This window comes from Azolla caroliniana, unplaced genomic scaffold, assembly GCF_043228905.1.
Source record: "Azolla caroliniana isolate FFs.n. ecotype wild unplaced genomic scaffold, voAzoCaro1.0.p SCAF_2, whole genome shotgun sequence".
Taxonomy (NCBI): domain Eukaryota; kingdom Viridiplantae; phylum Streptophyta; class Polypodiopsida; order Salviniales; family Salviniaceae; genus Azolla; species Azolla caroliniana.
This window is the reverse complement of record NW_028230437.1, coordinates 24,866,887-24,890,965: the sequence shown is the minus strand read 5'-3', so window position 1 is coordinate 24,890,965 and position 24,079 is coordinate 24,866,887. Positions and strand designations below refer to the sequence as shown.

At 36.5% G+C, this 24,079-nt stretch overlaps 3 protein-coding genes and 1 pseudogene across 7 annotated transcripts; all 4 read right to left on the bottom strand.

Moving 5' to 3' along the window:
• Positions 1-3,392: 3,392 nt before the first annotated feature.
• LOC147867760 (UV-B-induced protein At3g17800, chloroplastic-like) lies at positions 3,393-6,043 on the bottom strand. The gene is made up of 3 exons (XM_087315567.1): positions 5,870-6,043; positions 5,456-5,751; positions 3,393-4,278 (listed from the first exon to the last, which is right to left on the bottom strand). The coding sequence occupies exons 1-3, from the start codon at positions 5,999-6,001 to the stop codon at positions 3,513-3,515; spliced, it is 1,194 nt and encodes a 397-aa protein (XP_087171693.1). The 5' UTR covers positions 6,002-6,043; the 3' UTR covers positions 3,393-3,512.
• Positions 6,044-7,306: 1,263 nt separating this feature from the next.
• On the bottom strand, positions 7,307-12,511 carry LOC147867759 (putative methyltransferase PMT20; annotated as a pseudogene). The gene is made up of 7 exons (XR_015529374.1): positions 12,366-12,511; positions 11,863-12,050; positions 11,576-11,794; positions 11,043-11,340; positions 8,589-8,967; positions 8,421-8,498; positions 7,307-7,933 (listed from the first exon to the last, which is right to left on the bottom strand). The product of XR_015529374.1 is annotated as a putative methyltransferase PMT20 (transcript).
• LOC147867758 (putative methyltransferase PMT21) lies at positions 12,502-15,102 on the bottom strand. Its single transcript, XM_087315568.1, has 2 exons — positions 14,990-15,102; positions 12,502-12,849 (listed from the first exon to the last, which is right to left on the bottom strand). The coding sequence occupies exon 2, from the start codon at positions 12,822-12,824 to the stop codon at positions 12,549-12,551; it is 276 nt and encodes a 91-aa protein (XP_087171694.1). The 5' UTR covers positions 12,825-12,849; positions 14,990-15,102; the 3' UTR covers positions 12,502-12,548.
• A 2,519-nt stretch (positions 15,103-17,621) lies between these two features.
• On the bottom strand, positions 17,622-22,672 carry LOC147867757 (5'-AMP-activated protein kinase-like protein). 4 transcript variants are annotated; one of them, XM_087315564.1, is made up of 9 exons: positions 22,276-22,672; positions 21,945-22,245; positions 20,744-20,886; positions 20,428-20,506; positions 20,212-20,329; positions 19,803-20,101; positions 19,203-19,450; positions 18,647-18,794; positions 17,622-18,152 (listed from the first exon to the last, which is right to left on the bottom strand). In XM_087315564.1, the coding sequence occupies exons 1-9, from the start codon at positions 22,515-22,517 to the stop codon at positions 17,913-17,915; spliced, it is 1,818 nt and encodes a 605-aa protein (XP_087171690.1). In that variant the 5' UTR covers positions 22,518-22,672; the 3' UTR covers positions 17,622-17,912. The 4 variants fall into 4 exon arrangements, with proteins under 4 accessions (XP_087171690.1, XP_087171691.1, XP_087171689.1 ...); XM_087315565.1 differs by having other exon boundaries at positions 17,622-18,008; positions 18,084-18,152; positions 21,945-22,670; XM_087315563.1 differs by having other exon boundaries at positions 21,945-22,671.
• Positions 22,673-24,079: the final 1,407 nt, after the last annotated feature.

Here is a 24,079-nt window from a genome sequence, read left to right as displayed (position 1 = left end):
AAAGTTGATACTAAAAAAAATCAAGGATTTAACTTTTTCCGAGAGAAACTGGAAGGTAGTGGTCACAACAAGTGGAATTGGAAGAGAAGGTGTTGGAATTATAAAATAATGATAGAAAGTAATAAAAAACTTGTGTGTGTGTTTTCTTGACACTGGACGAGGTTAGACTCCTTTAAGTCTCCATATGACTACAAATTGCAAAGTGAATTGAGATGTCTCCATATAGAGGTTGACTTCTTGATGAAATGAGCCATAGCTAGCGGTGATTGAAAAGATGCACCATATACAAGTGTAAATAAATGCTTTGGTTAGCAAAGGAGAAATCCCGTAGTTTTTCCACCGAAAGACTCGTGGAACTACATATATGTATGTGTTTAAGAGAGAAAGCAATGTGATTTGATTTCATCGGGAAGAGACAATGAATACATATACTCTATGAAAACATATGCGGCGGTGACCTTCTTGACTGGGCAGACAGAAATTGAATGCCGAGAACTTAGTTGATCTCTCCAATTGGCTTATAACGTTGAACCTTGTCTTCTTTGGCTTGGCTACACGAGATGAAAACGTCAAATTTCAAGAAATGTAATAGTAGACTACGCAAACAGATCAATAAAAACAGAACTCACTACTTTGGACAAAAATCAACAAGAAAAAGATAGTGTGAATTTATACCACATTTCCATGCAAAACTCAATCAGCCATGGTATGGTGGCTGTCAATGTTATCTATTCTTTGTGCATTCAGATATAAAGAATAATGAACGCCCTTTGTTTTTTTTTTGGTAATCCAACCCTACATTAGAGGAGGTATAACCCAGATTACAAAATGGAGGATTTCAAGATAGATTACAGAAATAGGGTTTTAAAGATAGATTATGGTTTCCAAGCTAAAAACCTAGACAGGAAAGTCTAGCATTTTTAACACATGTTATTGTTTTCCGTGACCAAATTAGGATTTGCTCACTCCAAAGACTGTCCAATGCACCATATCTGTATCAGTAGTACTGCCCCTATTTGGTCTTAGATTTTTCACGGAACAGAAAGAAGGAGCTGCAATGCAAACCTTATTTCTGAGACGAAGGATGCATAGTTTTCTTCTTCTTCCATCTTTCATAAACAATCTGGAGGTTCTGTTATGGAACAGATTTTTCCAGAGATAACATAACATATGCAGGTTAACCTTGACCTTAGAAGCCTTTGTGATGTCTCCATGAAGAATTCACGTATGCCGCTAGTAACAGATGATGGTAGCATATGGAAGGCATTGTTTCAGAAGGTACATTTCATTTCACTTTTTCTGTTTCAGGGAGAGTGAGATGATGATGAATATGATGATATATTGACCACATCCACAAGAGGCCATCATGAGTCCCCCAGGGGGACCAACAATCAATACAAAGCACACTCTTGTAATCCAAGTTTGGGGATCTATCCCCAACTTCAAATTTTTGTATAAGATCTAAGGCATCATGTGTGACTATTTAGTATTATGTAGTAGCCTATCATGTTGGCTCCCTTCGTTGCTCTATGGCATGCCAAATTGTTCGAGGTAGGAAACGTTTACCATTCTATTAAGAGTGGCCAGGTGCATAGAGTTCATACTCCTCCTAATGGTGGATCCATGTTCACTTATACTGCAATCACATGAATGTCATTTCTATTTGATATCTATCTCTATTCAAGAATGTACATCATATGATTCTACAGGGAAATCTCCAATTTTGGCGTACATATGTCCAATCTTTGCATTCATGTCTTAAGTGACCAACATTTCTCTTCATTAACATATTTAGCAATGTCTAAACATAGGTCTCTAAAACGGTAGGCGTAGGAACCAAAAAGCATGATGTAAAGACTGCTCCCTATGTGGTATGTTACAACCCACTGAGCCCAGTATGCATTTGCTGCATGAATCTTTGTCTCTTTTGCAAATAAGGATTGTGTCTTGTTCTTCTTCTTCGTACATAATTGCAATGCCTCCTTGATCTTTCATTTTCATGGTTGGCACAAGCTGCATAACCTTAAATGTAATAGAGAATATATGCATTCTGCCCTCGTGTTTCTTGAGGAATAAGTATGTCAGCTTGTGGCAACAGTTACTAATGAATATTGAATATGTAAATGATCATATATGACTTTCTGGTATGGTTGGCACAAGCTGCATAACCTTAAACGTATTAGAGAATATATGCATTGTGCTCACTTGTTTCTTGAGGAATAAGTATGTCAGCTTTTGGCAATTACTAATGAATATCCAAAATGTAAATGATCATATATGACTTTGTGGTAGAATAAAAATCTGTGTACTGGCACCATATGGATGGAAATCTCATTATCTGTGACCAAGGCTGTGGTAGAAGCTAATTGGAAGTTCTATAAATACTTGCAATTCTATTCCATAGATGGAATGAATTGTCTTTGGTTCAATTCAGATTACATCAAATGCATACGTCCAAACAGGGAACTTTTATGTGGGTTGGTAATGGAGCCCTTATTGTACAGATGAATATAGTGACTTCTTTGAGTCATCTCCTTTTCTTTTATCACTATAACGTAATAGTTGCAGACTAGCTTCAGTTGGAATGAAAGATTCGAGTTGAACTTCACAATGAAGGATTATGGATCTTTGAAAACATGGCATGGGAAGTGTAAAAGTGTTTATTAATTCATCCAGATAACCAATTTTGGCAACTAATGTGCTTGGATATTAGTGGCCATTTATTGTTGGTTAATTATCAGAATTCTGTACGTTTTGGAGGAAATATTTTGGGACCCGTGGGCAACTTGTGCTAAAATGGTTTAGTGATTTTCTTGGTCAAATTTTCTGTCAGACCTAGACATCAAATAGTGCTGAGTTTTGCAAACAAACTGAATCTTGGACTGTGATGTATAGAATGGCATCCAAATTTTCTTGCTCTTGCTGGTTAGAGTATACGGTTCTTTAAATTAGTGAAGGTTTTAATCTAATCCTATGTGGATTAACACTCTTATAATCCTGTATCCTGCATTGTGATGTGTACTCCTTGTTAGAATTCACAAACTTTATACACACTTTCTTGAAGCACAATTAATGTGACATGTGAAACTTGGGGATTGAACATGGGCTGGACAAAAGGGCACAGACATAAAACAATCTACAGAATGTTGAAGTTTAGAAAGATATTGAACCAATCCTAGCTACAGACTTCAAAGTGAAATACAAGAATTTGATTATGTGGCCTTAGCAAGCAAACCATATAGACGTTTTTTATCCTTGGATTGTTCTTATATTGAATTTACATTGTGCCAGTTACTTCCACCCAGATGGACAAGTAAATATTTATGCAAAGAAAATAATTCTCAAAACCAGAACATCATGTAAGGAATCATTTTAACATTATGAACTGTGCATCATAAACTACCCTCAATTTTTCTTTAGTACATCATGCAATATTGTTTATTGCATTCCAATTTTACAGATTTCTGTACAATATGTTTCTACATCATAAATTCCAACTTGGGATTTCAGGTCTAGGTTAGGCTGTAAAATCCATCTACATATGTTTCTACATCCCAAAGAAAACTGCCAAATGCCACTGCTTCCAACACTAACCCTTTTGACTTTAAGAAGCTAATCTTAGACACATCCTCTTCATCTGAAGACCCACGAATTTCCAAAGCTTGAAAAAGAGCTCGTGTATGCTTCTCTGAAACGCTTCGGCTCTCCTTTGATCTAATGATAGTATATCCTCTCAAAGTCTCAGCATCAAATGATGTGATATATGCTAGAAATTCACTAGTCAACATTTGAGTTGAATTTGGAATTTGGGTAGTAGATCCTTGTAGATCTTTCAAAACAGCCATGGCTGCTGCAATGTCACTAGATCCAACCTTTGTAAAGGCATCACCAGAGTCAGGATACAATTCTATGGCTTTCTCTAACTGAAATCGGTTATACAATCTTCTCAAAAAATATCCATACGTAACAGATGAAGCATAAATTTCTTTCAATGACATTTTGCTTAAATGTGCAAACATGCTCTTGCCAAAGTACTTACTGAGCCCTCGTTTACCCAACACAAGCAGTGTATGTTCTCGAATTAATTCCAAAACTTCAAGTGAGTGTATAGATTCAAGTTCCTTGACTTGTACATCCCAAGGTACAGTGGTTGAATTTAGAATTCTTACATTAGATATCATTATTAATCGAGCATCAATGAACTTCCGAACGATAAGCATATATAGAATTTCTTCCAGGGCATTGAACCTTTCTTGAGATTTGAATTCAGCTATTCTCCTAGAAGACAAAAGGAAATTATTAATATTTGTCTCCATCTCTCTATCTAACGTTACAGGCATTCATTTACTTCAAAGACAAAATAAATAAGTTGCATCCGAGAAACAAAAAATCTAAACAGATTGCTTCCGTGTTTCAAATTTACATAATCCATTCAGAGACAAAAAACAATACGCTTCACGATAATTATACCAAGGACTAAAATATAACCACATTACCAAACTTCCTATGATTTCGGTCTATATTTGGAATTATAACAGCACAAATACATATACAAGGGACACAATTTGCCTACAACTTTCCACTTTGATTTTAGTCCACATATATGGTAGAAACTGCAACAAACAGCTATAAGCTCCATGGGTGAGTACCCTAGGGAAGAAATCCACTTTACCAAACTTCCTATGATTTCAGTCTATATTTGGAATTATAACAGCACAAATACATATACAAGGGACACAATTTGCCTACAACTTTCCACTTTGATTTTAGTTCACATATATGGTAGAAACTTCAACAAACAGCTATAAGCTCCATGGGTGAGTACCCTAGGGAAGAAATACACTTTCCTTCAATGTTTCGCATAATAACTTCTGAGAGAAAGAAATAATGCTCCATGGATATCAGAACCACATTACTTATAAGTTTCCATTTTTCTTTGGCTTAATCCATGTTTAGAATAATAACTTATGAGAAAACGTCATAGTGCTTAATGGATATCACAAACACATTGTCTGCAAGTTTCTACTTTTCTTTGGTTTCATCCATGTTTAGCATAATAGCTTCAGAGAAATAAGTATTAGCTCCATAAACTGTAGTCTGTGTCCATACTGGCTACAAATTGTACATTAATTTAAGTGATAAATCAGTAGACTCTATATATGTATATTAAAAACAATAATATAATCGCATTGGCTACAAGCTTTGCATAAGTTTCAATGATTTCAGTCCATGCTAGGTTTCTTTGGTTTCAGTCAATCTTGGACAAGTTTTCATTATTATTTCAGTCCATCTTTGGCATAACGTTTTTCATTTCAATTCATAATATTCAGACTATGTTTCCGTGATTCCTGTCCATGCTTAGCATAATAACATCATAAAAAACAACAAATTCCATGGATGCTGAAACCAAATCCAATTTTTCTATGGCCCCACTCCAGTTTTAGAATAAACTAACCTGTACAGATCCTTATCATATGCTGATGCAGAGGAAATACTACTTTGACAAGATTCAGCTTTTCTATTTCCAGACAATCTCTCGAGTTCATGTTCTACAGCTGAAGGAACTAGGTCAGGATTTGTGTGAAGAAGTTGTGACAAAAAAAGACCAGTCTCAGATCGTGGTTGGAAAGGAGCCATGGAATTCTGCAGATATTCTTCACCGCTTGATTTGGTTACGATATTTGATCTCATCGTTGTGGACCTATTCTGAAGCGTAAAAAGACTGTGCTTTCTATGGAATGACAGATCCATCTGCGTCACAAACAAACCGAAAAAGCTGGTATCACCATATACATAAGAGAGAAAAAGTTGCATCGACAAATCGCAACGGGGGAGATAGAAATTTCTGAGGTCGCGGAAAGGTTCGTACCTTAAGATGATTGATGAAGCCATGGTAGCTCAAATGAAGATAGAACAGGCAACGCCTTTCGTATGCTAGTGAAGTAGTAGAAAAAGAAGAGGAAGAAGAAGAAAGAGAGGAAGGGAAGATAAAGATGGCCATGGAGAGTCCAAAGACGGTCTAAGTAATGTATATATGTATGTAAACAGTAATGCATAGTTTAGTTTGTAGTGTGGCTGTATGTATGTATTTGTATGTATGTATAGTTTACTATGTGTTTATGTATGGCATGACTTGTTATTTATGTGGAAGCAAAACTGTCTTTTAGCATGCCACTAGAATCACTGATAACATCTATTGCTGTGTCACCACAATTACCGTTGTTATATCTCATGAGTCACGGCGTTGGCGGGCAATTTATGCCCTATATGTTCAATGATGCACATCGAGCTTTAAAAGTTCTTGAGATGGTCACCTCATTTTGAGGCTTCTCATCCATTAATTTATGTATTGTATGCCCCCTAGCTCATTTGTAGCAAGCAATGATGTCTTGAGCATCCCCTTGAACATTATAATAAAATGCAATACGAAGAAGAGCACAAGGATGTGGGTGGTATGCAATGATCATTTACATTTCCATGGGAATCTAATCATTTATTTAGTGTTTTCACATGCTAGGATATAGATGTCTTCTATTCATACTATACGTTTAAGCAACGGTACCCATGCAAGAATTGGTATACAAACATGCTTATAGGTGATGAATTGGTATACATGAGGATATTGAGGAGATTCACAAGTTTGCATTTGCATATATTCTCCAGCAAGTTACACAACTAGAAATACAGCTAGAAGGGTAGATAACTCCAAGAGAGTGTTAGTGTTGGGCGTCTATCATGAGATCCTATAACAACATAGCAACAATAAATTGCTCCACAAAATTATCTTGACCCTCCTCCCAACCACCCAAGTGCACATGTTGGTATATCTCCTTCCGTTGAATGTATAAACTCCCTACCCCTCCAATATTAATATACATTAACCGTAACATTTTGATATGTTTAGTAAATAAATTTAGCAATAAGACATTTTACAAAATGTAGTTGAATGGTAAAATATCTCCTTGCCTGAAGGAGATGAAGTCAGATTCCTACTAGTTGCCCATAAAGTCACTAAGGAGCTCATTTTTTATCGCAAGAATCACTCAATAATTAATTTGATACCCCCATGGCTTGGGTTAGAGTGGATAAATCATCTTCTCTATTGGATAGGAGCTGAAATTCCCATCCAATAATTTTTATTTTATGAGTGTTAGACAACATTTTACTAAAGCTCCCATTGAGTAATATACTTATCGTTTAGCAGGTAGTTAGAGATTCTACACTTAGTGTCAAGAAAATGCATATTTGATACTGTCAAGATCTTTAACATGACCATACGATAGTACAGTTGAATGAACATTTATCAATTTACCTGAACTACTTGTGGCTTTTAGAGTTCAATAGAATATTGGAAAAGGAAAACCATGGACTCTCCAAACATGAGATTTTCAATTTAATCGAATGTGATCAAAATATTATTATATATAAATTGGCATTTAACAAAGTAAATAAGAATTGACTATTTAATCCAAGATAAGTTGAGTAATTTGGAACAAATTCAGCAACCAAAACCCAACAAAAGGGATTGAAATGAACAATATTGAGGCTGAAGGTTTACCATAGCTTGAGCCAATACGTGTCTCCATCATCCATTCATTTGTGTATCTATTCAAGAGCCAAACCAAAGAAGATACGAAGACATCTGCCATAACATGATGAATAGCTTCAATAAGGAGATGATAATAGACACATGATTTAGAGAAAACGATTACTTTTTCATTGGAAGATTACATCCTTTGTGAAAAGTTTTTGACATAGTAGTTGCTCTTTGTCAACTTCTTGCTTCTCTGTTGAGTATTTTGTGCACTTCCATTGCATGGCTTCTCCAAGCATCCTTGCATCAAACACATAGTTGGGTGCATCACGTATTGTCACGTATCCTTCAGGTCTTAATATCCGATCCATTTCTAGGAGTACAAACTTCATCTCACATCTGTATGAATAGAAGCAGAAATACATTTATTTCGCTCACCACATATAAAGCATTGGGTGCAATCTTGTCTAAACCTATTTATTCCTACAGTATGGGTATTTATTTCTTTCATCAATAAAAAGCAAAGGGGTTCAAAATAAAATAGATTACCCTTGCCTTAAGTATCTACTTCCAGTTGCCTGTGTGCATGTATATATGCTTATGTGCATATATATATGTATGTATGTTGGCATGCATGCAAACATGTATGAATATATGAAACATACGTAGGCTATAGTTATTTGGAACCTTCTCAATGGTATTGCAGTGAATTGTATTGGTTCAGTTTGGTCTGCCCTTTTTACATCTCATACACCTTGAAGGGCTTCCTAAGGATTTTTATATGTTTTTTCCAAAATAATCCAAGACATTTGATGGACATCAATATACTTTTCTTTTTTTTCTTTCTCCGCCTTTCCCTTGCCCTCAGAGAAACAAGAAGTTGTACCTGTGACTCTCTGATGTGAATAGGCCATCTACATGAAGGAGATCGTAGGTTCTCGGGTAAGTGGAAAAAACTTCACACCTGGGAAAAACAAAACCATAATGCCTGTAAGAAACAGACCACATTGCATCATTCACAACTTCATAAGAAGGGGTTTGTCCATCTACAAACCAGTCATGCATTGTCCCAATCAACCCTCGATCATAAATAGTACCTAATGAGTTTGCTGAGTACACAAGAGACAACATTCATCACCCAAATAGGATCATCAATTAATGAGGATGCAAAGCCACCATATTTTGTGTTCATATCCATCACATTCCTTATCTTGTTTGTGCCTGGGTCAGGGAGAACTGCCTTCTAGTAGTATATACGAATATCTTTCCACATTCTTGTATCCATTTGAAATAAATCTTCACTCCCTCCAGAAAATAAGTAGGCTCTTTCAGGTGCTTCCTTAAGCCGAGAGGGCCACTTGGGTGTTTGTCCTACACCAAGGCGCTTGAATGCAAAGGTAGACTTCACAATGCAAGGTTGCATTGGTGCGTACCTGAAATTTTCACAATGAGAACAATGTTAGCTCCCCAAATGAATTTAGAAGATTTAGACATTTTCTCACAAACATGACTGGTTAGCAAAAGAGATGTTTTCACATGTGTTTTTCTCATTGACTGTGGAAATTACTAGGCAACTGCAACTACTTCTTTAGCCCTTGAGGCCAGTCTACATAGACTTTCATTATTTCTTTGTATGCAAAGAAATTTTTTGTTTTACAATTTTCATACAAAGAAATAAGTGGGCTCTTTCAGGTGCTTCCCTAAGCTGAGAGGGCCACTTGGGTGTTTGTCCTACACCAAGGCGCTTGAATGCAAAGGTAGACTTCACAATGCAAGGTTGCATTGGTGCGTACCTGAAATTTTCACAATGAGAACAATGTTAGCTCCCCAAATGAATTTAGAAGATTTAGACATTTTCTCACAAACATGACTGGTTAGCAAAAGAGATGTTTTCACATGTGTCTTTCTCATTGACTGTGGAAATTACTAGGCAACTGCAACTACTTCTTTAGCCCTTGAGGCCAGTCTACATAGACTTTCATTATTTCTTTGTATGCAAAGAAATTTTTTGTTTTACAATTTTCATACAAAGAAATAAGTGGGCTCTTTCAGGTGCTTCCCTAAGCTGAGAGGGCCACTTGGGTGTTTGTCCTACACCAAGGCGCTTGAATGCAAAGGTAGACTTCACAATGCAAGGTCGCATTGGTGCGTACCTGAAATTTTCACAATGACACAACAATGTTAGCTCCCCAAATGAATTTAGAAGATTTAGACATTTTCTCACAAACATGACTGGTTAGCAAAAGAGATGCTTTCACATGTGTCTCTCCCATTGACTGTGGAAATTACTAGGCAACTGCAACTACTTCTTTAGCCCTTGAGGCCAGTCTACATAGACTTTCATTATTTCTTTGTATGCAAAGAAATTTTTTGTTTTACAATTTTCATACAAAGAAATAAGTGGGCTCTTTCAGGTGCTTCCCTAAGCTGAGAGGGCCACTTGGGTGTTTGTCCTACACCAAGGCGCTTGAATGCAAAGGTAGACTTCACAATGCAAGGTCGCATTGGTGCGTACCTGAAATTTTCACAATGACACAACAATGTTAGCTCCCCAAATGAATTTAGAAGATTTAGACATTTTCTCACAAACATGACTGGTTAGCAAAAGAGATGCTTTCACATGTGTCTCTCCCATTGACTGTGGAAATTACTAGGCAACTGCAACTACTTCTTTAGCCCTTGAGGCCAGTCTACATAGACTTTCATTATTTCTTTGTATGCAAAGAAATTTATAGTTTTACAATTTTCATACAAAGAAATAAGTGGGCTCTTGCAGGTGCTTCCCTAAGTCGAGAGGGCCACTTGGGTGTTTGTCCTACACCAAGGCGCTTGAATGCAAAGGTAGACTTCACAATGCAAGGTCGCATTGGTGCATACCTGAAATTTTCACAATGAGAACAATGTTAGCTCCCCAAATGAATTTAGAAGGTTTAGACATTTTCTCACAAACATGACTGGTTAGCAAAAGAGATGTTTTCACATGTGTCTCTCCCATTGACTGTGGAAATTACTAGGCAACTGCAACTACTTCTTTAGCCCTTGAGGGCCAGTCTACATAGGCTTTCATTATTTCTTTGTATACAAAGAAATTTATAGTTTTAAAATTTTCATACTTAGGCAATACCTAGTTGATAATTTTTTATAAAGAGGTGTTAGCTGTCTGTGTGAGAGACTGCTCATCAATGTCCACCATCGAGGAAGAAATATTTCTTAACCTATGAATGATGGTAGTTTAAATGCAACAGATATGGACGTTGGACTTATGATCTTGCTGTTCAATTATCTTGACTACTGTAATGTAAATGCACAATTAGTTAGAAAATAATCTTTTCATTGAGTCTGTCCTTAGATTACAACAATATGGATTAGGATGAATCTCAGTAAGCCAGGTGGAGCATACCTAGATAGGTATGCAAGGCCTCACCGGCAGAAACTCATAAAAAGTCGACATTGTAGTGAAATATCCAGTGATTAATTTGGCAGTTGTATAGAAAGTTTAAAAAATCACCATGATGCATCAGGATCAATGCTCTCATCACATAGTGGTGGCAGTGCCTCTTCTCCGCGATTGTTGAAGCATGTATTGTCCAAAGGCTTTTGCCAAACAGCGATGCCAACTTTCATAGCATATTGTCTGTAGCACATGTGATGCAGTAGATCTTGAAGTTTATCATGATCTGCTTTTTGCTTTTCCTCGGTAGAATCCTATCCTTTCCAATTAACCAGATAATCGATTGGTGTTCCTGAAAGAACCCAAAAACCACCTGGTCGGAGAATCCTGTCAATTTCCAATAGATTTACTCCACCTATTCAACAAAACGTGCAAAAAACTCCCATTTTTTCTGAAGGCTATTTATTGCATTTATTTATAATACAGTAAAAATATATAATTGCATGGTCACGTGACCACTATGAAGGCCATTACAAGATCTTGCATCATCGTCACCTCTATCTAAAAGGCAATAATAGACTGTCATTGTTGCATAGAAAATTCAACAGAAACATGCTTGAATGTTAATCATGCTACTACATATATCACACCATGGCCAGTCCAAGGGATCAAACAACGGGAGCAATGAGCCATATCAAATGCATTTGCTGGGTACGGAAGCCTCTGAATTGATATGACTCCAATCATGGCAGGAATTCCTCTCTCAAGAGCAAACTGTACTTGAGCTTCATGGTTGTCACGAGGTGCTACTGACATGGTCAATATACCATGATGTAGTAAATATCCACCCCAGCTAGCCACCTGTAAAGTCCACAAAATACAAAGCTTAATCATATACATATATGAGCAAAGATGTATGCCGTATGCGTGCATGTGTATGTGTAGAGAACTGTTCTGATAGTTCCATCTTTCATTCCTGGAATAAGTTCTTGCATCTGGTCCAAGTAATCATCCACACCATTCAGAAACATTGTACCTCCACCAGCAAAAATAAATTTGTCCCCTTTCTTCTGCATCCATCTTTGATTTGCCTTTGCAGTGTTAATCCAATCATGTGGCACATTTCTGCCCGTACAACGGTACTCAATCAGTAGAGTTTTAAGTTTTAACAAACAAATCCTCGTAGAGATCCTCGTCAACAGTATAGTATTCATTAATGGCATTACTAATTAAAAGGAAACTATTCAAACCAACAGCACTGGATGATAGAATCTTAGCACAAATGTCTTCTTAAAGCAAGTATATGAAGAGATTCTCACTAGCACGACATTCGTGTCTGATTTCCTAATCATAACATAACTATATACCAATATGTGATACAGGTGATCAATGGCAAGGCAGAAAATCAACCATGCATGAGTACTTGTGTGTAAGGCTCACCTATACCAACATTCATCCCTACTACGAGGCCATCGTATAGGAATAGTGCAGCCTTCTGGTGATGGAATTAAGCACTGCATCCTCTCAGATGGAGATGGACAGTGACATTCCCTGAACGCCAGCCGATACTTGTCATATTTGCGCCATCTGTGCAGAAAACAAATTTTCTAACTAAGGCTCGGATTAGCATACATGAGGATCTGTACAAGGGGTTAGGTCTTGCAAGCTGATGTTACACTCTTTGAAATTTGCAAGGGGTTTAACATGAGACTGACAATTTGCAAATTTCTTATCAACTTTGACCCCATTGTATTGATCTGTTGTTGCATCTTTTTCTGAGCAAAACATTCCCCCCAAGTAAAATGAGAATCCACATAAGGAAAGTAGCAAGAGAGCTGGAGGAAACAGCTTAGACGTCTTTTCTGTTGAACCGTGGACCTTTTCATCCCGGCCATTCATTTTCTGAAAATCAGGCACTACAGATCTGCAAGAAATGAATCCATTTAGTTACTACTTTCTTTACAACAGTTTCAGACACAAGTGAGAACGCAACCTTTTCAATACAAAAATTTATCAAAATCTGGTGATTAATCTAATTTGAAATCCAAATACATTTTAGGTGATGTGAAAATTTCAATCACTGAACGAATACATGTAACCCTCTAAGACGCCATAAAATAGTGAGTAGATGGAACAGGTTTTATATAATGATGACCATGTGTACATGAAAGAAAGGAATACCATCAAAGATTGGAATATAACAATGAATATATTCTATTGGTGCATAATGATGTCAGAACTCTATAGCTAACAAATTGTAAGACATATTTCGTCAGTTTTGACACAGATCTGTACCACAGCTAATGAAGCAAACAAAACAATATAACTGTCAATCTTACTTGTGAATTTCCTCCTATTGATGGCAGCTAAACTTACATGAGAAAGTGAGTGAATTTCTACCTCAAAGATAGTATTTTCCACTCCAAACAAAGAAAAAAAAAAGATGAGACTGTGTAGTGTCTCAATCCATCGATAAATTGAGAGAGCTGAACTTAATGGCAAGGTGATCAAGTTATCGCCCAGACTATTGCATTCTTAAATGTAAAAACTGACAGCACAAAGATGCTTCAAAGATTTCACCATTCTTTTCATCAGCAAACTAAATTAGATAAGCAGATTTCAACTGTATTTTCCAAACCAAGAAAACAGATAGTTTTTCAAGATTCTTCCTTAAAAAGAGAATTGTAGTGTCTTGATTTATCTATGGATGTAATCCAAACTTAAGGAATGGGTATAAGAACAGGTAATACTCGATCTCTAGATACTGAACCGAAATAATTATAGCCATTTTCTTCCATTAAGCTTCAAGAAGAGGATTCGCCATTTCTTACAGCAGATAGCCAAATTATGTAAGAAAAATCAAGTTTATTTTCTGACTCAACCAAACACTATGTATTTCGATCTAACTGATCAAGAGGAGCAGTAGTTCAAGATGATTTCAGAATTTCATGAAGCAGATGGCCAAATTCAAGTGTTTTTTTCTAATACAAGAGAACAGATAATCTCCCTATATAGTTTAGAAAGATGATTCTAATTTCTTAATTTATCGTGGATATGAACCAGAACAAATGAAAATGTTTCTGTCTCAAAGATTTTTCTACTCAATGCATAAACTTCAAGTGTATTGTATCATCAAATATATCAGATGATATGAGCGTCAAGCAGAGAATTTGCCATTTCGTTGATTGGATAGCCGAAAGAGGGAAGAAATAAGACAGTGAAACTATTAATTTCTGACTCAAAAGACTATTTTTTTCGGAATGTAATTCTAAGGAAGTGGAGAGAAGCTTTCCTACGGATGAATTTTGACCCGTTCTTGCAGAGAATAATTTTCACCAGGTTTTTGCAGAATAGTTTGCTTGAACACCATTTATCAATTCCTAACGTATTGTCTGATCTATGGCTATCTGAACAAGACTGAAAACTTGCAAACTTCCCTCCATTGCCTCAAGCGACAGCAGTTTTCCTAATCAAACAAGGCAGCAGAGAGATGCTTCAATATGGAATATATCAGTTCTGATAGAGAAGCTTCAAGATGAAGCTCATCGTTTCTCGTCGAGATGCTGGAGGATGTCTTCATTAGTTCTTGCAAGATGAAGTTTCATGGAATCCTGGAGACAAGCTTAAAGATAATAAGGTTTCACCAGTTCTGGGACAGAATCTTACACTGAAACTTCCCATATATAACATCTCTAGCAGTCTGCCCCAGACCAAGAACTTTACACTTCTCTCCATCGCCTCAGAAGACTAACATTTTTATAAATCAAAAAAACATTGAATAAACGAAGCTCGGAGATGAAGCGTCACCACAATTTCTTGTACAGAAGTTTCAAGATGACGATTATTATTAAGAGTTCTAGGAGGAGGAGAGACACACAAAGTGAAGAGATGAAGCTTCATCAGCAGCTTCAAAATGATGCTTCTTAATTATTAGTCCGTTGATCAAACTACTAAAACGCACAGAAATGGAGCAGCTTAAGAATCACAGAAACGATACATAAACAAGGAAGCAATGACAGACAAAACAAAACAAAACAAAAGGAAGAAGAAGAATTGGAGAATACCTGACATGAAGAGAGACTCGTCGTGGTAAAGGAAACCCTAAATTACGAGGAGAGATTAGGAGAGGCTCAGAGAGAAATCGAACATACGCTGCAGCGCAAAAGCACGTGCACGGTGCGCCACCATCGCTAGAAAACATAATTTATGAATATGTATGATTGTATCTAATAAGAGGAGAGTTTACCTCTCCCTTCCCCTCGTATTTTCGGAATTTCCCGAAATACCCCTCCCTCGTATTTTCAAAATCCCCGAAATACCCCTACCTCGTATTTTCAAAATTCCCAACTATACCCCGTACCTCTATTATTCTCAAAATTTCCAATATTAACCTTACCTCATATTTTCAAAATTCCCAACATTACCCCTACCTTGTATTTTTTAAATTCTCTGCATACCTCCCTCTCTCTTTCTCTCATCATTGACAAAAAAATTAGGGTTAGGGTTTAGGTCAAATTTGGCCTCATCATGGACAATAAAACATCTATTCTTTCTTTTGTTGTATTAGTTTACCCTAGGCTAAGTGGTTATTTGTATTAGTTTACTCTTTAGGATCTTCATTGAGATCATTATGTATATGTGAGATTTTTTTAGTTGTTTTTCCTTTTGTTAATTAGTACAACTCTAAATCCTGAAAGGGGACCAACCATGACCTATTGGGCTAAGAGTAGTTAGTAAAAACACTTTCACACATGATATGTGAGTTGGTTCGTGACTCTTCAGATTGAAGAATTCCACTAACAAGCATTGTCATTGAGAGTGCACATTGTGACTATGAGAAAAATGTGTGTAGAATTAGAACAGATTGAAAATGTGTGGACAGTGGAAAGCCATTTCAAATGCATTCAAATGTGGAGCATCATAACAAAGTGTGATACTCATGCTCACCAAGAACAAATATGTGTAGTCCAAGAGTCTCCCTTGGCTCTGCCCCAAACGCATGGAAGAGAATACAAAGCCAAGTCTTGTGGAAGCAATGGTGGCATTATGCATATGGAGGTGAAAGGCATGGGCTCTAGCATGTGTGGGGATGGGCATGATTTTGTGGTTGTGTAGGAACTTAGACAATGGTATGTAGTTTGGTTCAACTACTCCTACTTTTTAAATTTCTTTTTTACATGTTTTTTACTTTCTTTCAAATTTTCATCTTATATGCTATTAAATTTGAGCATACTTTGTGCTTATTTACATATAAATTTTCCTATTTTAATATATTTATATTTACACGAAGCTTCACTTCAATTCATACATAAGGTAAGAATGTGAGGAAAAGGTGACACGATTGCATGATTTCAATAAATATATGCTCACATATTTCCTTTTTGAAAGCAATAAAAACGCCTAGTTTTTTTATTTGATATAAACACTCGACCATTTCTAAAAGAAGATCATAATCAATCAATAATCACATACATATTTTCAACCTAAAAATGAGCCTTTATGTTAGCTTTTCAAACTAGTGTTCTCTATATAACAAATTGTGGTTTCAAGTAAGGAGGGCTAATAGATATATGGTGGATCAATGGTGCGTGAAGGCATGAGTCTATTTTTAGTTTGTGTTGGCGACTCATTGCTCATTTATTCCTACTTCAGTATTCAACTATCAATTCAAATGAACAATGGCAGTTCGAAAGCATAATGGCGACAAGGTCAAGGCTTTGAAAAAAATACAACACTTCTCATAATGCTTCAAAAATATGGAGTTTACCTATGGCCAGCAAAAAGTTGTACGTAGCTTCAAATAAACATTTGCTACTTGACATGACAACATTTAAAGCATCTAATGAATGAGATTTTATTCTCCAAAAGGTGCTTTTTCTTAACTCGGCCTTATGAGTTTATATCAATTGACAAGCTCTTTTGTTGGCTTAAGCAAAACGATAAGGGAACTCTTTTGAAGGTCATAATGTAACCTCTTTTGTTTTTACTTCATGAAAGTAATGTACCAATACATATGATGATATTTTAAATTATATTTACTCCTTTCAAAGGGGTATGCACATCTCCTCTTAGGATTTAGAGCCTTCCAATAGTGCATCTTTCAAAAGATACAATGCCAAAAGAATTGTCAAGGGTAAAGAAACTAAAGAATTGGAACCTGCAAATGGTATTTGAATTCCCATCAACAAACATTAAGCAAGCATACTAGTAGAAACGTGTAACATAACTTTACGACAGATTGTTTCCATTAATGTAGCTAGAATATTGATGCCCCCAACATTTGCAATGCATTAACACGACTTAACCTTGAAGGAGGATAAAAATACTAACATGAAGTATATCTCATAATAATATTATTAGGAATCTAAAGTAATTGCAAAAGCTATGTCAAAACCTGGCATGCAAAAGAGTGAGAGCAAGAGTTCACTACAACGTTAATACCTCACCATCTAAGAATCAATGAGATATTGGATGTTGTAAAGTGTCTTGTGAAACTAAACCCTGACCAATGACTTAGTGAGCTAATAGATTGGCATCTGATACAATGAACTGAAAATTAATGCAGAAGAAAAAACACAATGGCTCATAAAAAAGTTGTAGCATATACAACAAACTAGGAATGCTGTTATTGACGATAGTCCAAAACAAAATGTATAATGCATTGATGAGAGTTGAGCTCTAGTATATGTGCCATAGTTTGTCAATTAAATGGATTTGATAAAAAATATCTCATAATTTCAAAGAAACTAAAATAATAGCCCCAAAGGTTATCTCGTCCAAAAAACATCCGATGTTTTTTCAGTGCTCCGTGTCTCGCAGGTAGCACATCACTTTTGATTACAGATATATATATATATATCCCTCAATGTTGTACAATTTGATAGCATGTCCTCCAATGACGTTAGTCTATCCATGGACATAGCACTTTGATCCAATATACAAAATAATGATCTATTGTTCTTGCATTAGCCAGCTTTTACAAAAAAATCAGATGATAATGAGCACATTATTCTCGAAGCCACCCTCGCCGGTAATAGGACGATTATGATCAACTTTCCATTCACCATTTACAATAAATTTTATCTGCAACAAATTAAACAGTAGCCAAATGAACGAGGATATGTATATATGCATATAATAAGGTCGTTTATGCTTTACCTCGTAACGACCAGGATATAATTGAAGAGAAGTCACGAACACACCAGCATTAGACTTTTGCATTTTCCTCTGTCAACGAATTTGGAATTGTTTAGACATTATTTTTGTCATTGCAGCCACTGGATTGTGGAGAGTGAATTTGCAAAACCATTTCTATAAGAGGTACGTGTTAGGGCACACCACCTTGAACTAAAAACATGAACATTAAACTTGACACAACCCTATAGCTAATAAACATATAGCATTCAACTTGAACCCACAACCCTACAGTTATAAAGCACCATATCGGACTTGATTGCGCGAACTTTAGTTCATGAGTACAATGTAGGACTTTAACCTATGATCTTATAGTTAAGGTACATGATTTAGAAACAAAGGCAATGCTTACACATTCTGTCTTAGTGGAGCAGCCATTTTGTAAGTTGCAGGTAGGCCAACCCCCATTAAGTAGATAACTTAGTATGTGTATGTCGGTAAGTGACCAATACTAATTACAACTAAAGGGTACATTGGTAATTACAACTAAAGCATAGGACTCTCCTTATAGACAAGCAAAATGTTACCTGGGTTGTCCACCCATCAAAAGAACCAGCTAAAAAGACTTCAAGTCCCGGATTTGGCCACACAATACGAGCTGTGCGCATTGTCTTTAAAACATTCATCGCTTCATCTAGTCGTTTGTCCTTTTCCTCTATGTTCCTTTGGAGCTCCCTGTTGCAATTCAAGGGTAAGTAAATATCATACATGTTTTGTAACGATATGATCAGCCATAAATGTTTAGCAGAAAAACTACATAGTTATTTATAAATGTTTACATAAAGGCATAAACAATGGTCATAGACGTTAAGGTGATCAGTAGTTAGGAAAAACAATATGGAAAAAAGCATTAATTGATATCATCAAAATACCCTTCGATTTTCAGAATTTACTAAAAAACCCTTGGTCTTCAAAGCTTTACATCATAGCAGTGTTCTGATTATTTTTTTAAACCAAGGGATATTGTTCTCAGTACCCAAAACATTGGGTGCAATTTAATCTTTTTCTTATATAGATATATATACACATACATACATACATACATACATACATACATACATACAGTTAAAAGAAAAGTCATACGCGAGTTGAAGAGCAAGTTTGCCCTCAGTCACAGTCAATTTTGCGCGTGCTTCACGAAGCTCTCTACGCTTGCTTAAAAGCTCTGTTTCACGAAACTCCAATGCGTCTGAAGCTTCTTCGATCTCATGACGGGAAAGATTGTCCTCAGATGCATTCCATTGTGGAGCTGTTCCAATCATTTTATGAAAGTTATCCAATGTGTCTGACGGCTCTTCATTATTGATGTTTTGGAAATTCCTATCATCTACCTGATCAATACAGAGAAAACTGAACAGTTTTAGTAAAAACATAATGAAACCATCTACGCAATATGAGATGCAATAGAAAACACATCAATGGAGGAATATGCAGAACGAATGAAGAACTTGGACAAAGAAATTATCAGGTTAACATTCAGCCAGACTATTAGTTAGACGGATCTTCAACTATGGAGACATTAAAGAGAAAATCAAGATGGCAATAACATGGAGGATGTGTTTTTCAATGAGTTAATACAAAATCAAAAAAGGATTGGAGAAGAGGTTCACTATGAGTATTCTAAAATAGGATCATCATGTGGCAATGAGAAACTTGAACAGTCATACATATATATTTCCTTACTTCATTTGGTTTGATATCATGAGCCAAGGCACCCCTGCCAGATTGGAGCATATGAAGAGTTGTAGTCAGTTCATCTTCCAGTTGCCGTATGCGACCAGAAATAGAAACAGAATTGTTTGTATTTCCAATTCTCTTTTCACGTGAACTCAATTTGATATTTCTTAATGCTTCTTTTCTTGCTTTAACTAGCTCATGCATCCATTCACGTGATTCTTTTGTGGAATTGTTAGCAGTCTCACATTTGGGGATGATTTTCTTCTTCAAATTCCTATGGTCCTTGAGCCTCACTGATATGGGACCTACATTTTTTTTATCATTCTTCATCAATAAGGTGATCGTAATCGATGACCACTTTACTTTCTAAACCTTCATATTCATGACTTAAAATAAAGATGAAATATCTTACCACCTTCTGGAGATTCTATGTCACATTCAACTCTATTGTCCAACAAGCCAATAGATTCAACCTGCTCAATCATCGTAGGGTACTTTCTACTTTCATCAAATACTTTCCCGCCATGCCCTGACTTTACACATATTGCCAGATTTAAACTTTTGAGTTTTACTGAAAGGAGAAATGGTTCCTAAGATGTCATATCATAACAATCTCTAGTTGATTTCTTACCTTTTTCTGTGGCTTTGTAAGTCCAAATAAGTCAGCTACCCTGTCCCATGCTCTTTGCCGTTCATCTAGAGCTGGATTCCTAGCAAAAGCATTAGAAATAGTAGAGATTTAATGTTCTTATTCATGCCTATATAACTAAGTCCATCCTTAAGTTCTGTGAACAAACAGTACATTATATGCTGATTCTTTCCAATAAATCTAAGTTTTTGTTTCCATAATTGGATTGTGCATTCATAATACTAGCTTAATGCATACTAGCATGCCTCTAGAGATGTAAATACTCTATTGTGTATTTCTAGCTGTTTTGCATACTTACAATTCAGTGTGTGAAGCTGCAACATGAGTATTCGGATTGTCCATTTGTGATGATCCTCTCTTCGTGCATTTGTTTTCGCCATGAGGTGCCTCCATAAGTGTGTCTCGGATTTCATTCCGAAGTGTGCCTTTCATCACATTTTCCTGTACAATTTGGATTTATTGGCCTCAAGAAAATCATCAAATATTACGAGGGCATAATTCAATCTATTTAAAGGAAGGCTTTTTTTGCTTTTGTGAGTATTCTAGGTGGAAGGACATCTTCCAGTATCCTACGTGTCTGTCATACACATACCAGTAACAATTAACATATTCTCTCTATCTCATATCCTTAGTGGTTGTCATGGTGATTTACACCATAGCATCAAAGCCATATAGATCATATCCTATCTTCCATGGATGGTAATAATCCATCTATCTATTTATTTTTAACCTTTGAATGACTCCTATCTCATCTGCCTCATAAATAACCAACCAAAACAAAAGGATGCACATTTCCATCAAGAAAGTTTTTGGCCAACAGTACAACAAAATGGGGGAAAAAGAAAAGAAGAAACGTTTGCTTCATCAACCTCCTCAAGAGAATCAGTCTTTCTCAAGAATAAGAGACTTCCGATTGGACGAACAAATTTTCTCTCCTCTTCATAGGCCCATTCACATTTTTCTCCACTACCATAGAACGGAGGTAGAAAAAGAATAAACAGTTGCTTCTTCTGTCTCCTAGGTCTTTCTCAAGATTGTGAGTCTTCTGATTGAATTCATACATTTTTCTACTCTTCCTGGGCCTATTTACACATTGTTTTATCCATGTTTGGGTGGAAAATTCGTCTTCTGCCACCATAGCACTTCATGGTAACAAATGATGTACTCTATCTCATGTCTCTACATACAAGAAACAACAGAACACAGCAAAAATGCTTTTGACACATGCAGAATGTTTCTCCACCAAGAAAAATTGTAGGTTTGGAGGTAGACTCTAAGTTCAGAGAAAAAAATATAAATTTCCTTCATGAGTAGAAGTATACCTTATCATCAATTTAAATCCCATCACGGTAACAAATAGCACAACACAACAAAAATTCCTTTTACATACTCGGAATGTTTTTCCACCAAAGATACCTCCTAAGAAAAATGGTGGATTTGGAGGTAGACTCTAAGTTTAGAGACAAAAATATAATTTTGCTTCATTAGTAGAACTATACCTTATTATCAGTACAATCGTTTAAATCCCATCCAGAAGCGAGCCAACCACCACTTTGAAGAATAGCATCAGCAAGATCATTGCGACCAGCCTCCATCAGTTCTGATTGTGTTGGGAAAGAAAATGGATTCTTCGAAGTTTCCATGAATTGAAGAACCTCGAATTCCAAGTCGGACATCCATATATCTTCCTCTGCATCAGCATCCTCTTTGAGCTTAGCTGAACATACCTTGAAACGTGAGCTACTATTGCTATGCTTTTCTCTGGTGAAATGACCTCGGAAATCCTGGAATGCACAAGTGGTATCAGAGCTATAACTCCTCAAACGCAAGCTATTTTCACATGCTGAAATATTGTGGTTTACCGCATTGAATGAGCAAATGGCTTCAGAGATATGACTTCTCAATTTGCGATTCTCACTCCGTGATAGAAATACATTATGGTAACGTGTTCTTTGATAAGAAAATATGCATACATTTAAAGCTCTGCAAGGTATGCTATGTCTGTGAGAGAGCTCAGGCATTGGTTTACTAAAGATAAAGGACGCAGAACATGGCAAACAAGCTCCATCCATGGACACGCCTGAGATGCTTCCATAGGATCCACAAAAGGATGAACCCCTAATTTTACCCTAAAACATCCCTTTTTCTACTTATTTAAATCTTTTACAAGCTTAAAACCCCTACTTTCTCCAGAAACAGGGAATCAAAATAACCTCTGATTTCTCAAGAAGCTCAAAACATCCTTATCTTCCAACAAACAGGGGGTGGAAGATGGGGGGTGGAAGGGTTTGTTCAGGAATCCAACAAGAAAGCCCTAATCTCTCAGGCAGCGCAACAAACCCTACTTTCTTCAAGGAACAGGAGTTGTAATCTGGAACCCAAAAATAAATAAACGAAAGGACTGACTGATTTTAGAAGTAGAAGGGGGGTGGAGAGAGAGAGAGAGAGAGCATTGGGTGTCTCTGCTGTTCTGCTTCAGATAGATAGAGAGAGGGAGGGAGCTTTCGAATGTCTGATTATGGTGACCTTTTCTTTATTCTATCTCTTTAACTGTCTTTCCGCGTGTGTACACACAATCATGGGTATTGACAGGATAAAATAAAAACTGAAATATCCCCAAAGAAGAAGAAGAAGAAGAAGGCATGGTGTTTTTTTTTCTTCAGTGGGCCCCCATCCCATCCCAATCTTAATCTTTATTTGTAATATCATCGGTCATCATCACCATCATAATACATACTCTTTGGGTCTCCATGATGCAAACACGAAAACATACATGGTCATGAGTCATGACATGCTGAAGATACCCTTCATCATTCCATCTGTCTTTATCTTAGTGGTAAGTTTGTTACACTTCTAGCCCCCCCTATGTCTTGGGTTCGAAACCTAATTTCCTCACTTCTCTATTAGTCTAGAGTCTATAAATATCCTCTTAATTTACTAAATGCCACTCTCTCTCCCATGACCTCTACTCTCTCTCTCTCTGTCCCCCATGACCTTTTGGTTTTCATTGGAAACCTTTTCTCTCTCTTTCTCTTACCATCTTGGTTTCCATTGGCAACCTTCTCTCTCTCTCTCTCTCTCCCATAACCTCTTGGTTTCCATTGGAAACCTTCTCTCTCTCTTTCTCTTACAATCTTGGTTTCCATTGGCAACCTTCTCTCTCTCTCTCTTTCTCTTACCATCTTGGTTTCCATTGGCAACCTTCTCTCTCTCTCTCTCTCTCTCTCTCCCTCTCGCTCATATCAAAGGTGACTTTCACTCTATATTCATGAGCACGACAAAAAGGTGTTTTTGTAACTACACCAAGCTTGTAAGTGGATTGCCATTATGTGCATTTGCCTCCCTTCTTGCCACAAGTATATTGTAAATTTTATAATGTAGTGTTTCCTCCTTGCTATTCGATATGTCAAGCACTTGAGCCAACAAATTCATTGCCTTCAATGGGGACATAATTTGAAGCTTTTCTTTTACCCACTTTTTTACCCTTGACATGTGGAGTAATTCTAAAATAATTATTCATGATTTGTGACTAAATATATTCGCATAAGTGGAGAAACATGTCGATGAATTCATCAATCGAAGGATGTACACATTCAACTATCTTGTGCCTGCATACAACAATCACACATGTTGA

What these genes read in the sequence shown, in the direction of transcription:
- LOC147867760 (XM_087315567.1), bottom strand. Translation starts at nt 6,001, where the DNA reads ATGGCCATCTTTATCTTCCCTTCCTCTCTTTCTTCTTCTTCCTCTTCT. An exon ending in GCTTCATCAATCATCTTAAG is followed by an intron (nt 5,752 to 5,869) that starts GTACGAACCTTT and finishes TTTGTGACGCAG; the next exon opens with ATGGATCTGTCATTCCATAG. An exon ending in TATGATAAGGATCTGTACAG is followed by an intron (nt 4,279 to 5,455) that starts GTTAGTTTATTC and finishes TTTGTCTTCTAG; the next exon opens with GAGAATAGCTGAATTCAAAT.
- LOC147867758 (XM_087315568.1), bottom strand. Translation starts at nt 12,824, where the DNA reads ATGAATGGCCGGGATGAAAAGGTCCACGGTTCAACAGAAAAGACGTCT.
- LOC147867757 (XM_087315563.1), bottom strand. Translation starts at nt 22,517, where the DNA reads ATGGATGGAGCTTGTTTGCCATGTTCTGCGTCCTTTATCTTTAGTAAA. An exon ending in GCAGCTTCACACACTGAATT is followed by an intron (nt 20,507 to 20,743) that starts GTAAGTATGCAA and finishes TGCTTTTGCTAG; the next exon opens with GAATCCAGCTCTAGATGAAC. An exon ending in ATGATATCAAACCAAATGAA is followed by an intron (nt 19,451 to 19,802) that starts GTAAGGAAATAT and finishes TGTATTGATCAG; the next exon opens with GTAGATGATAGGAATTTCCA.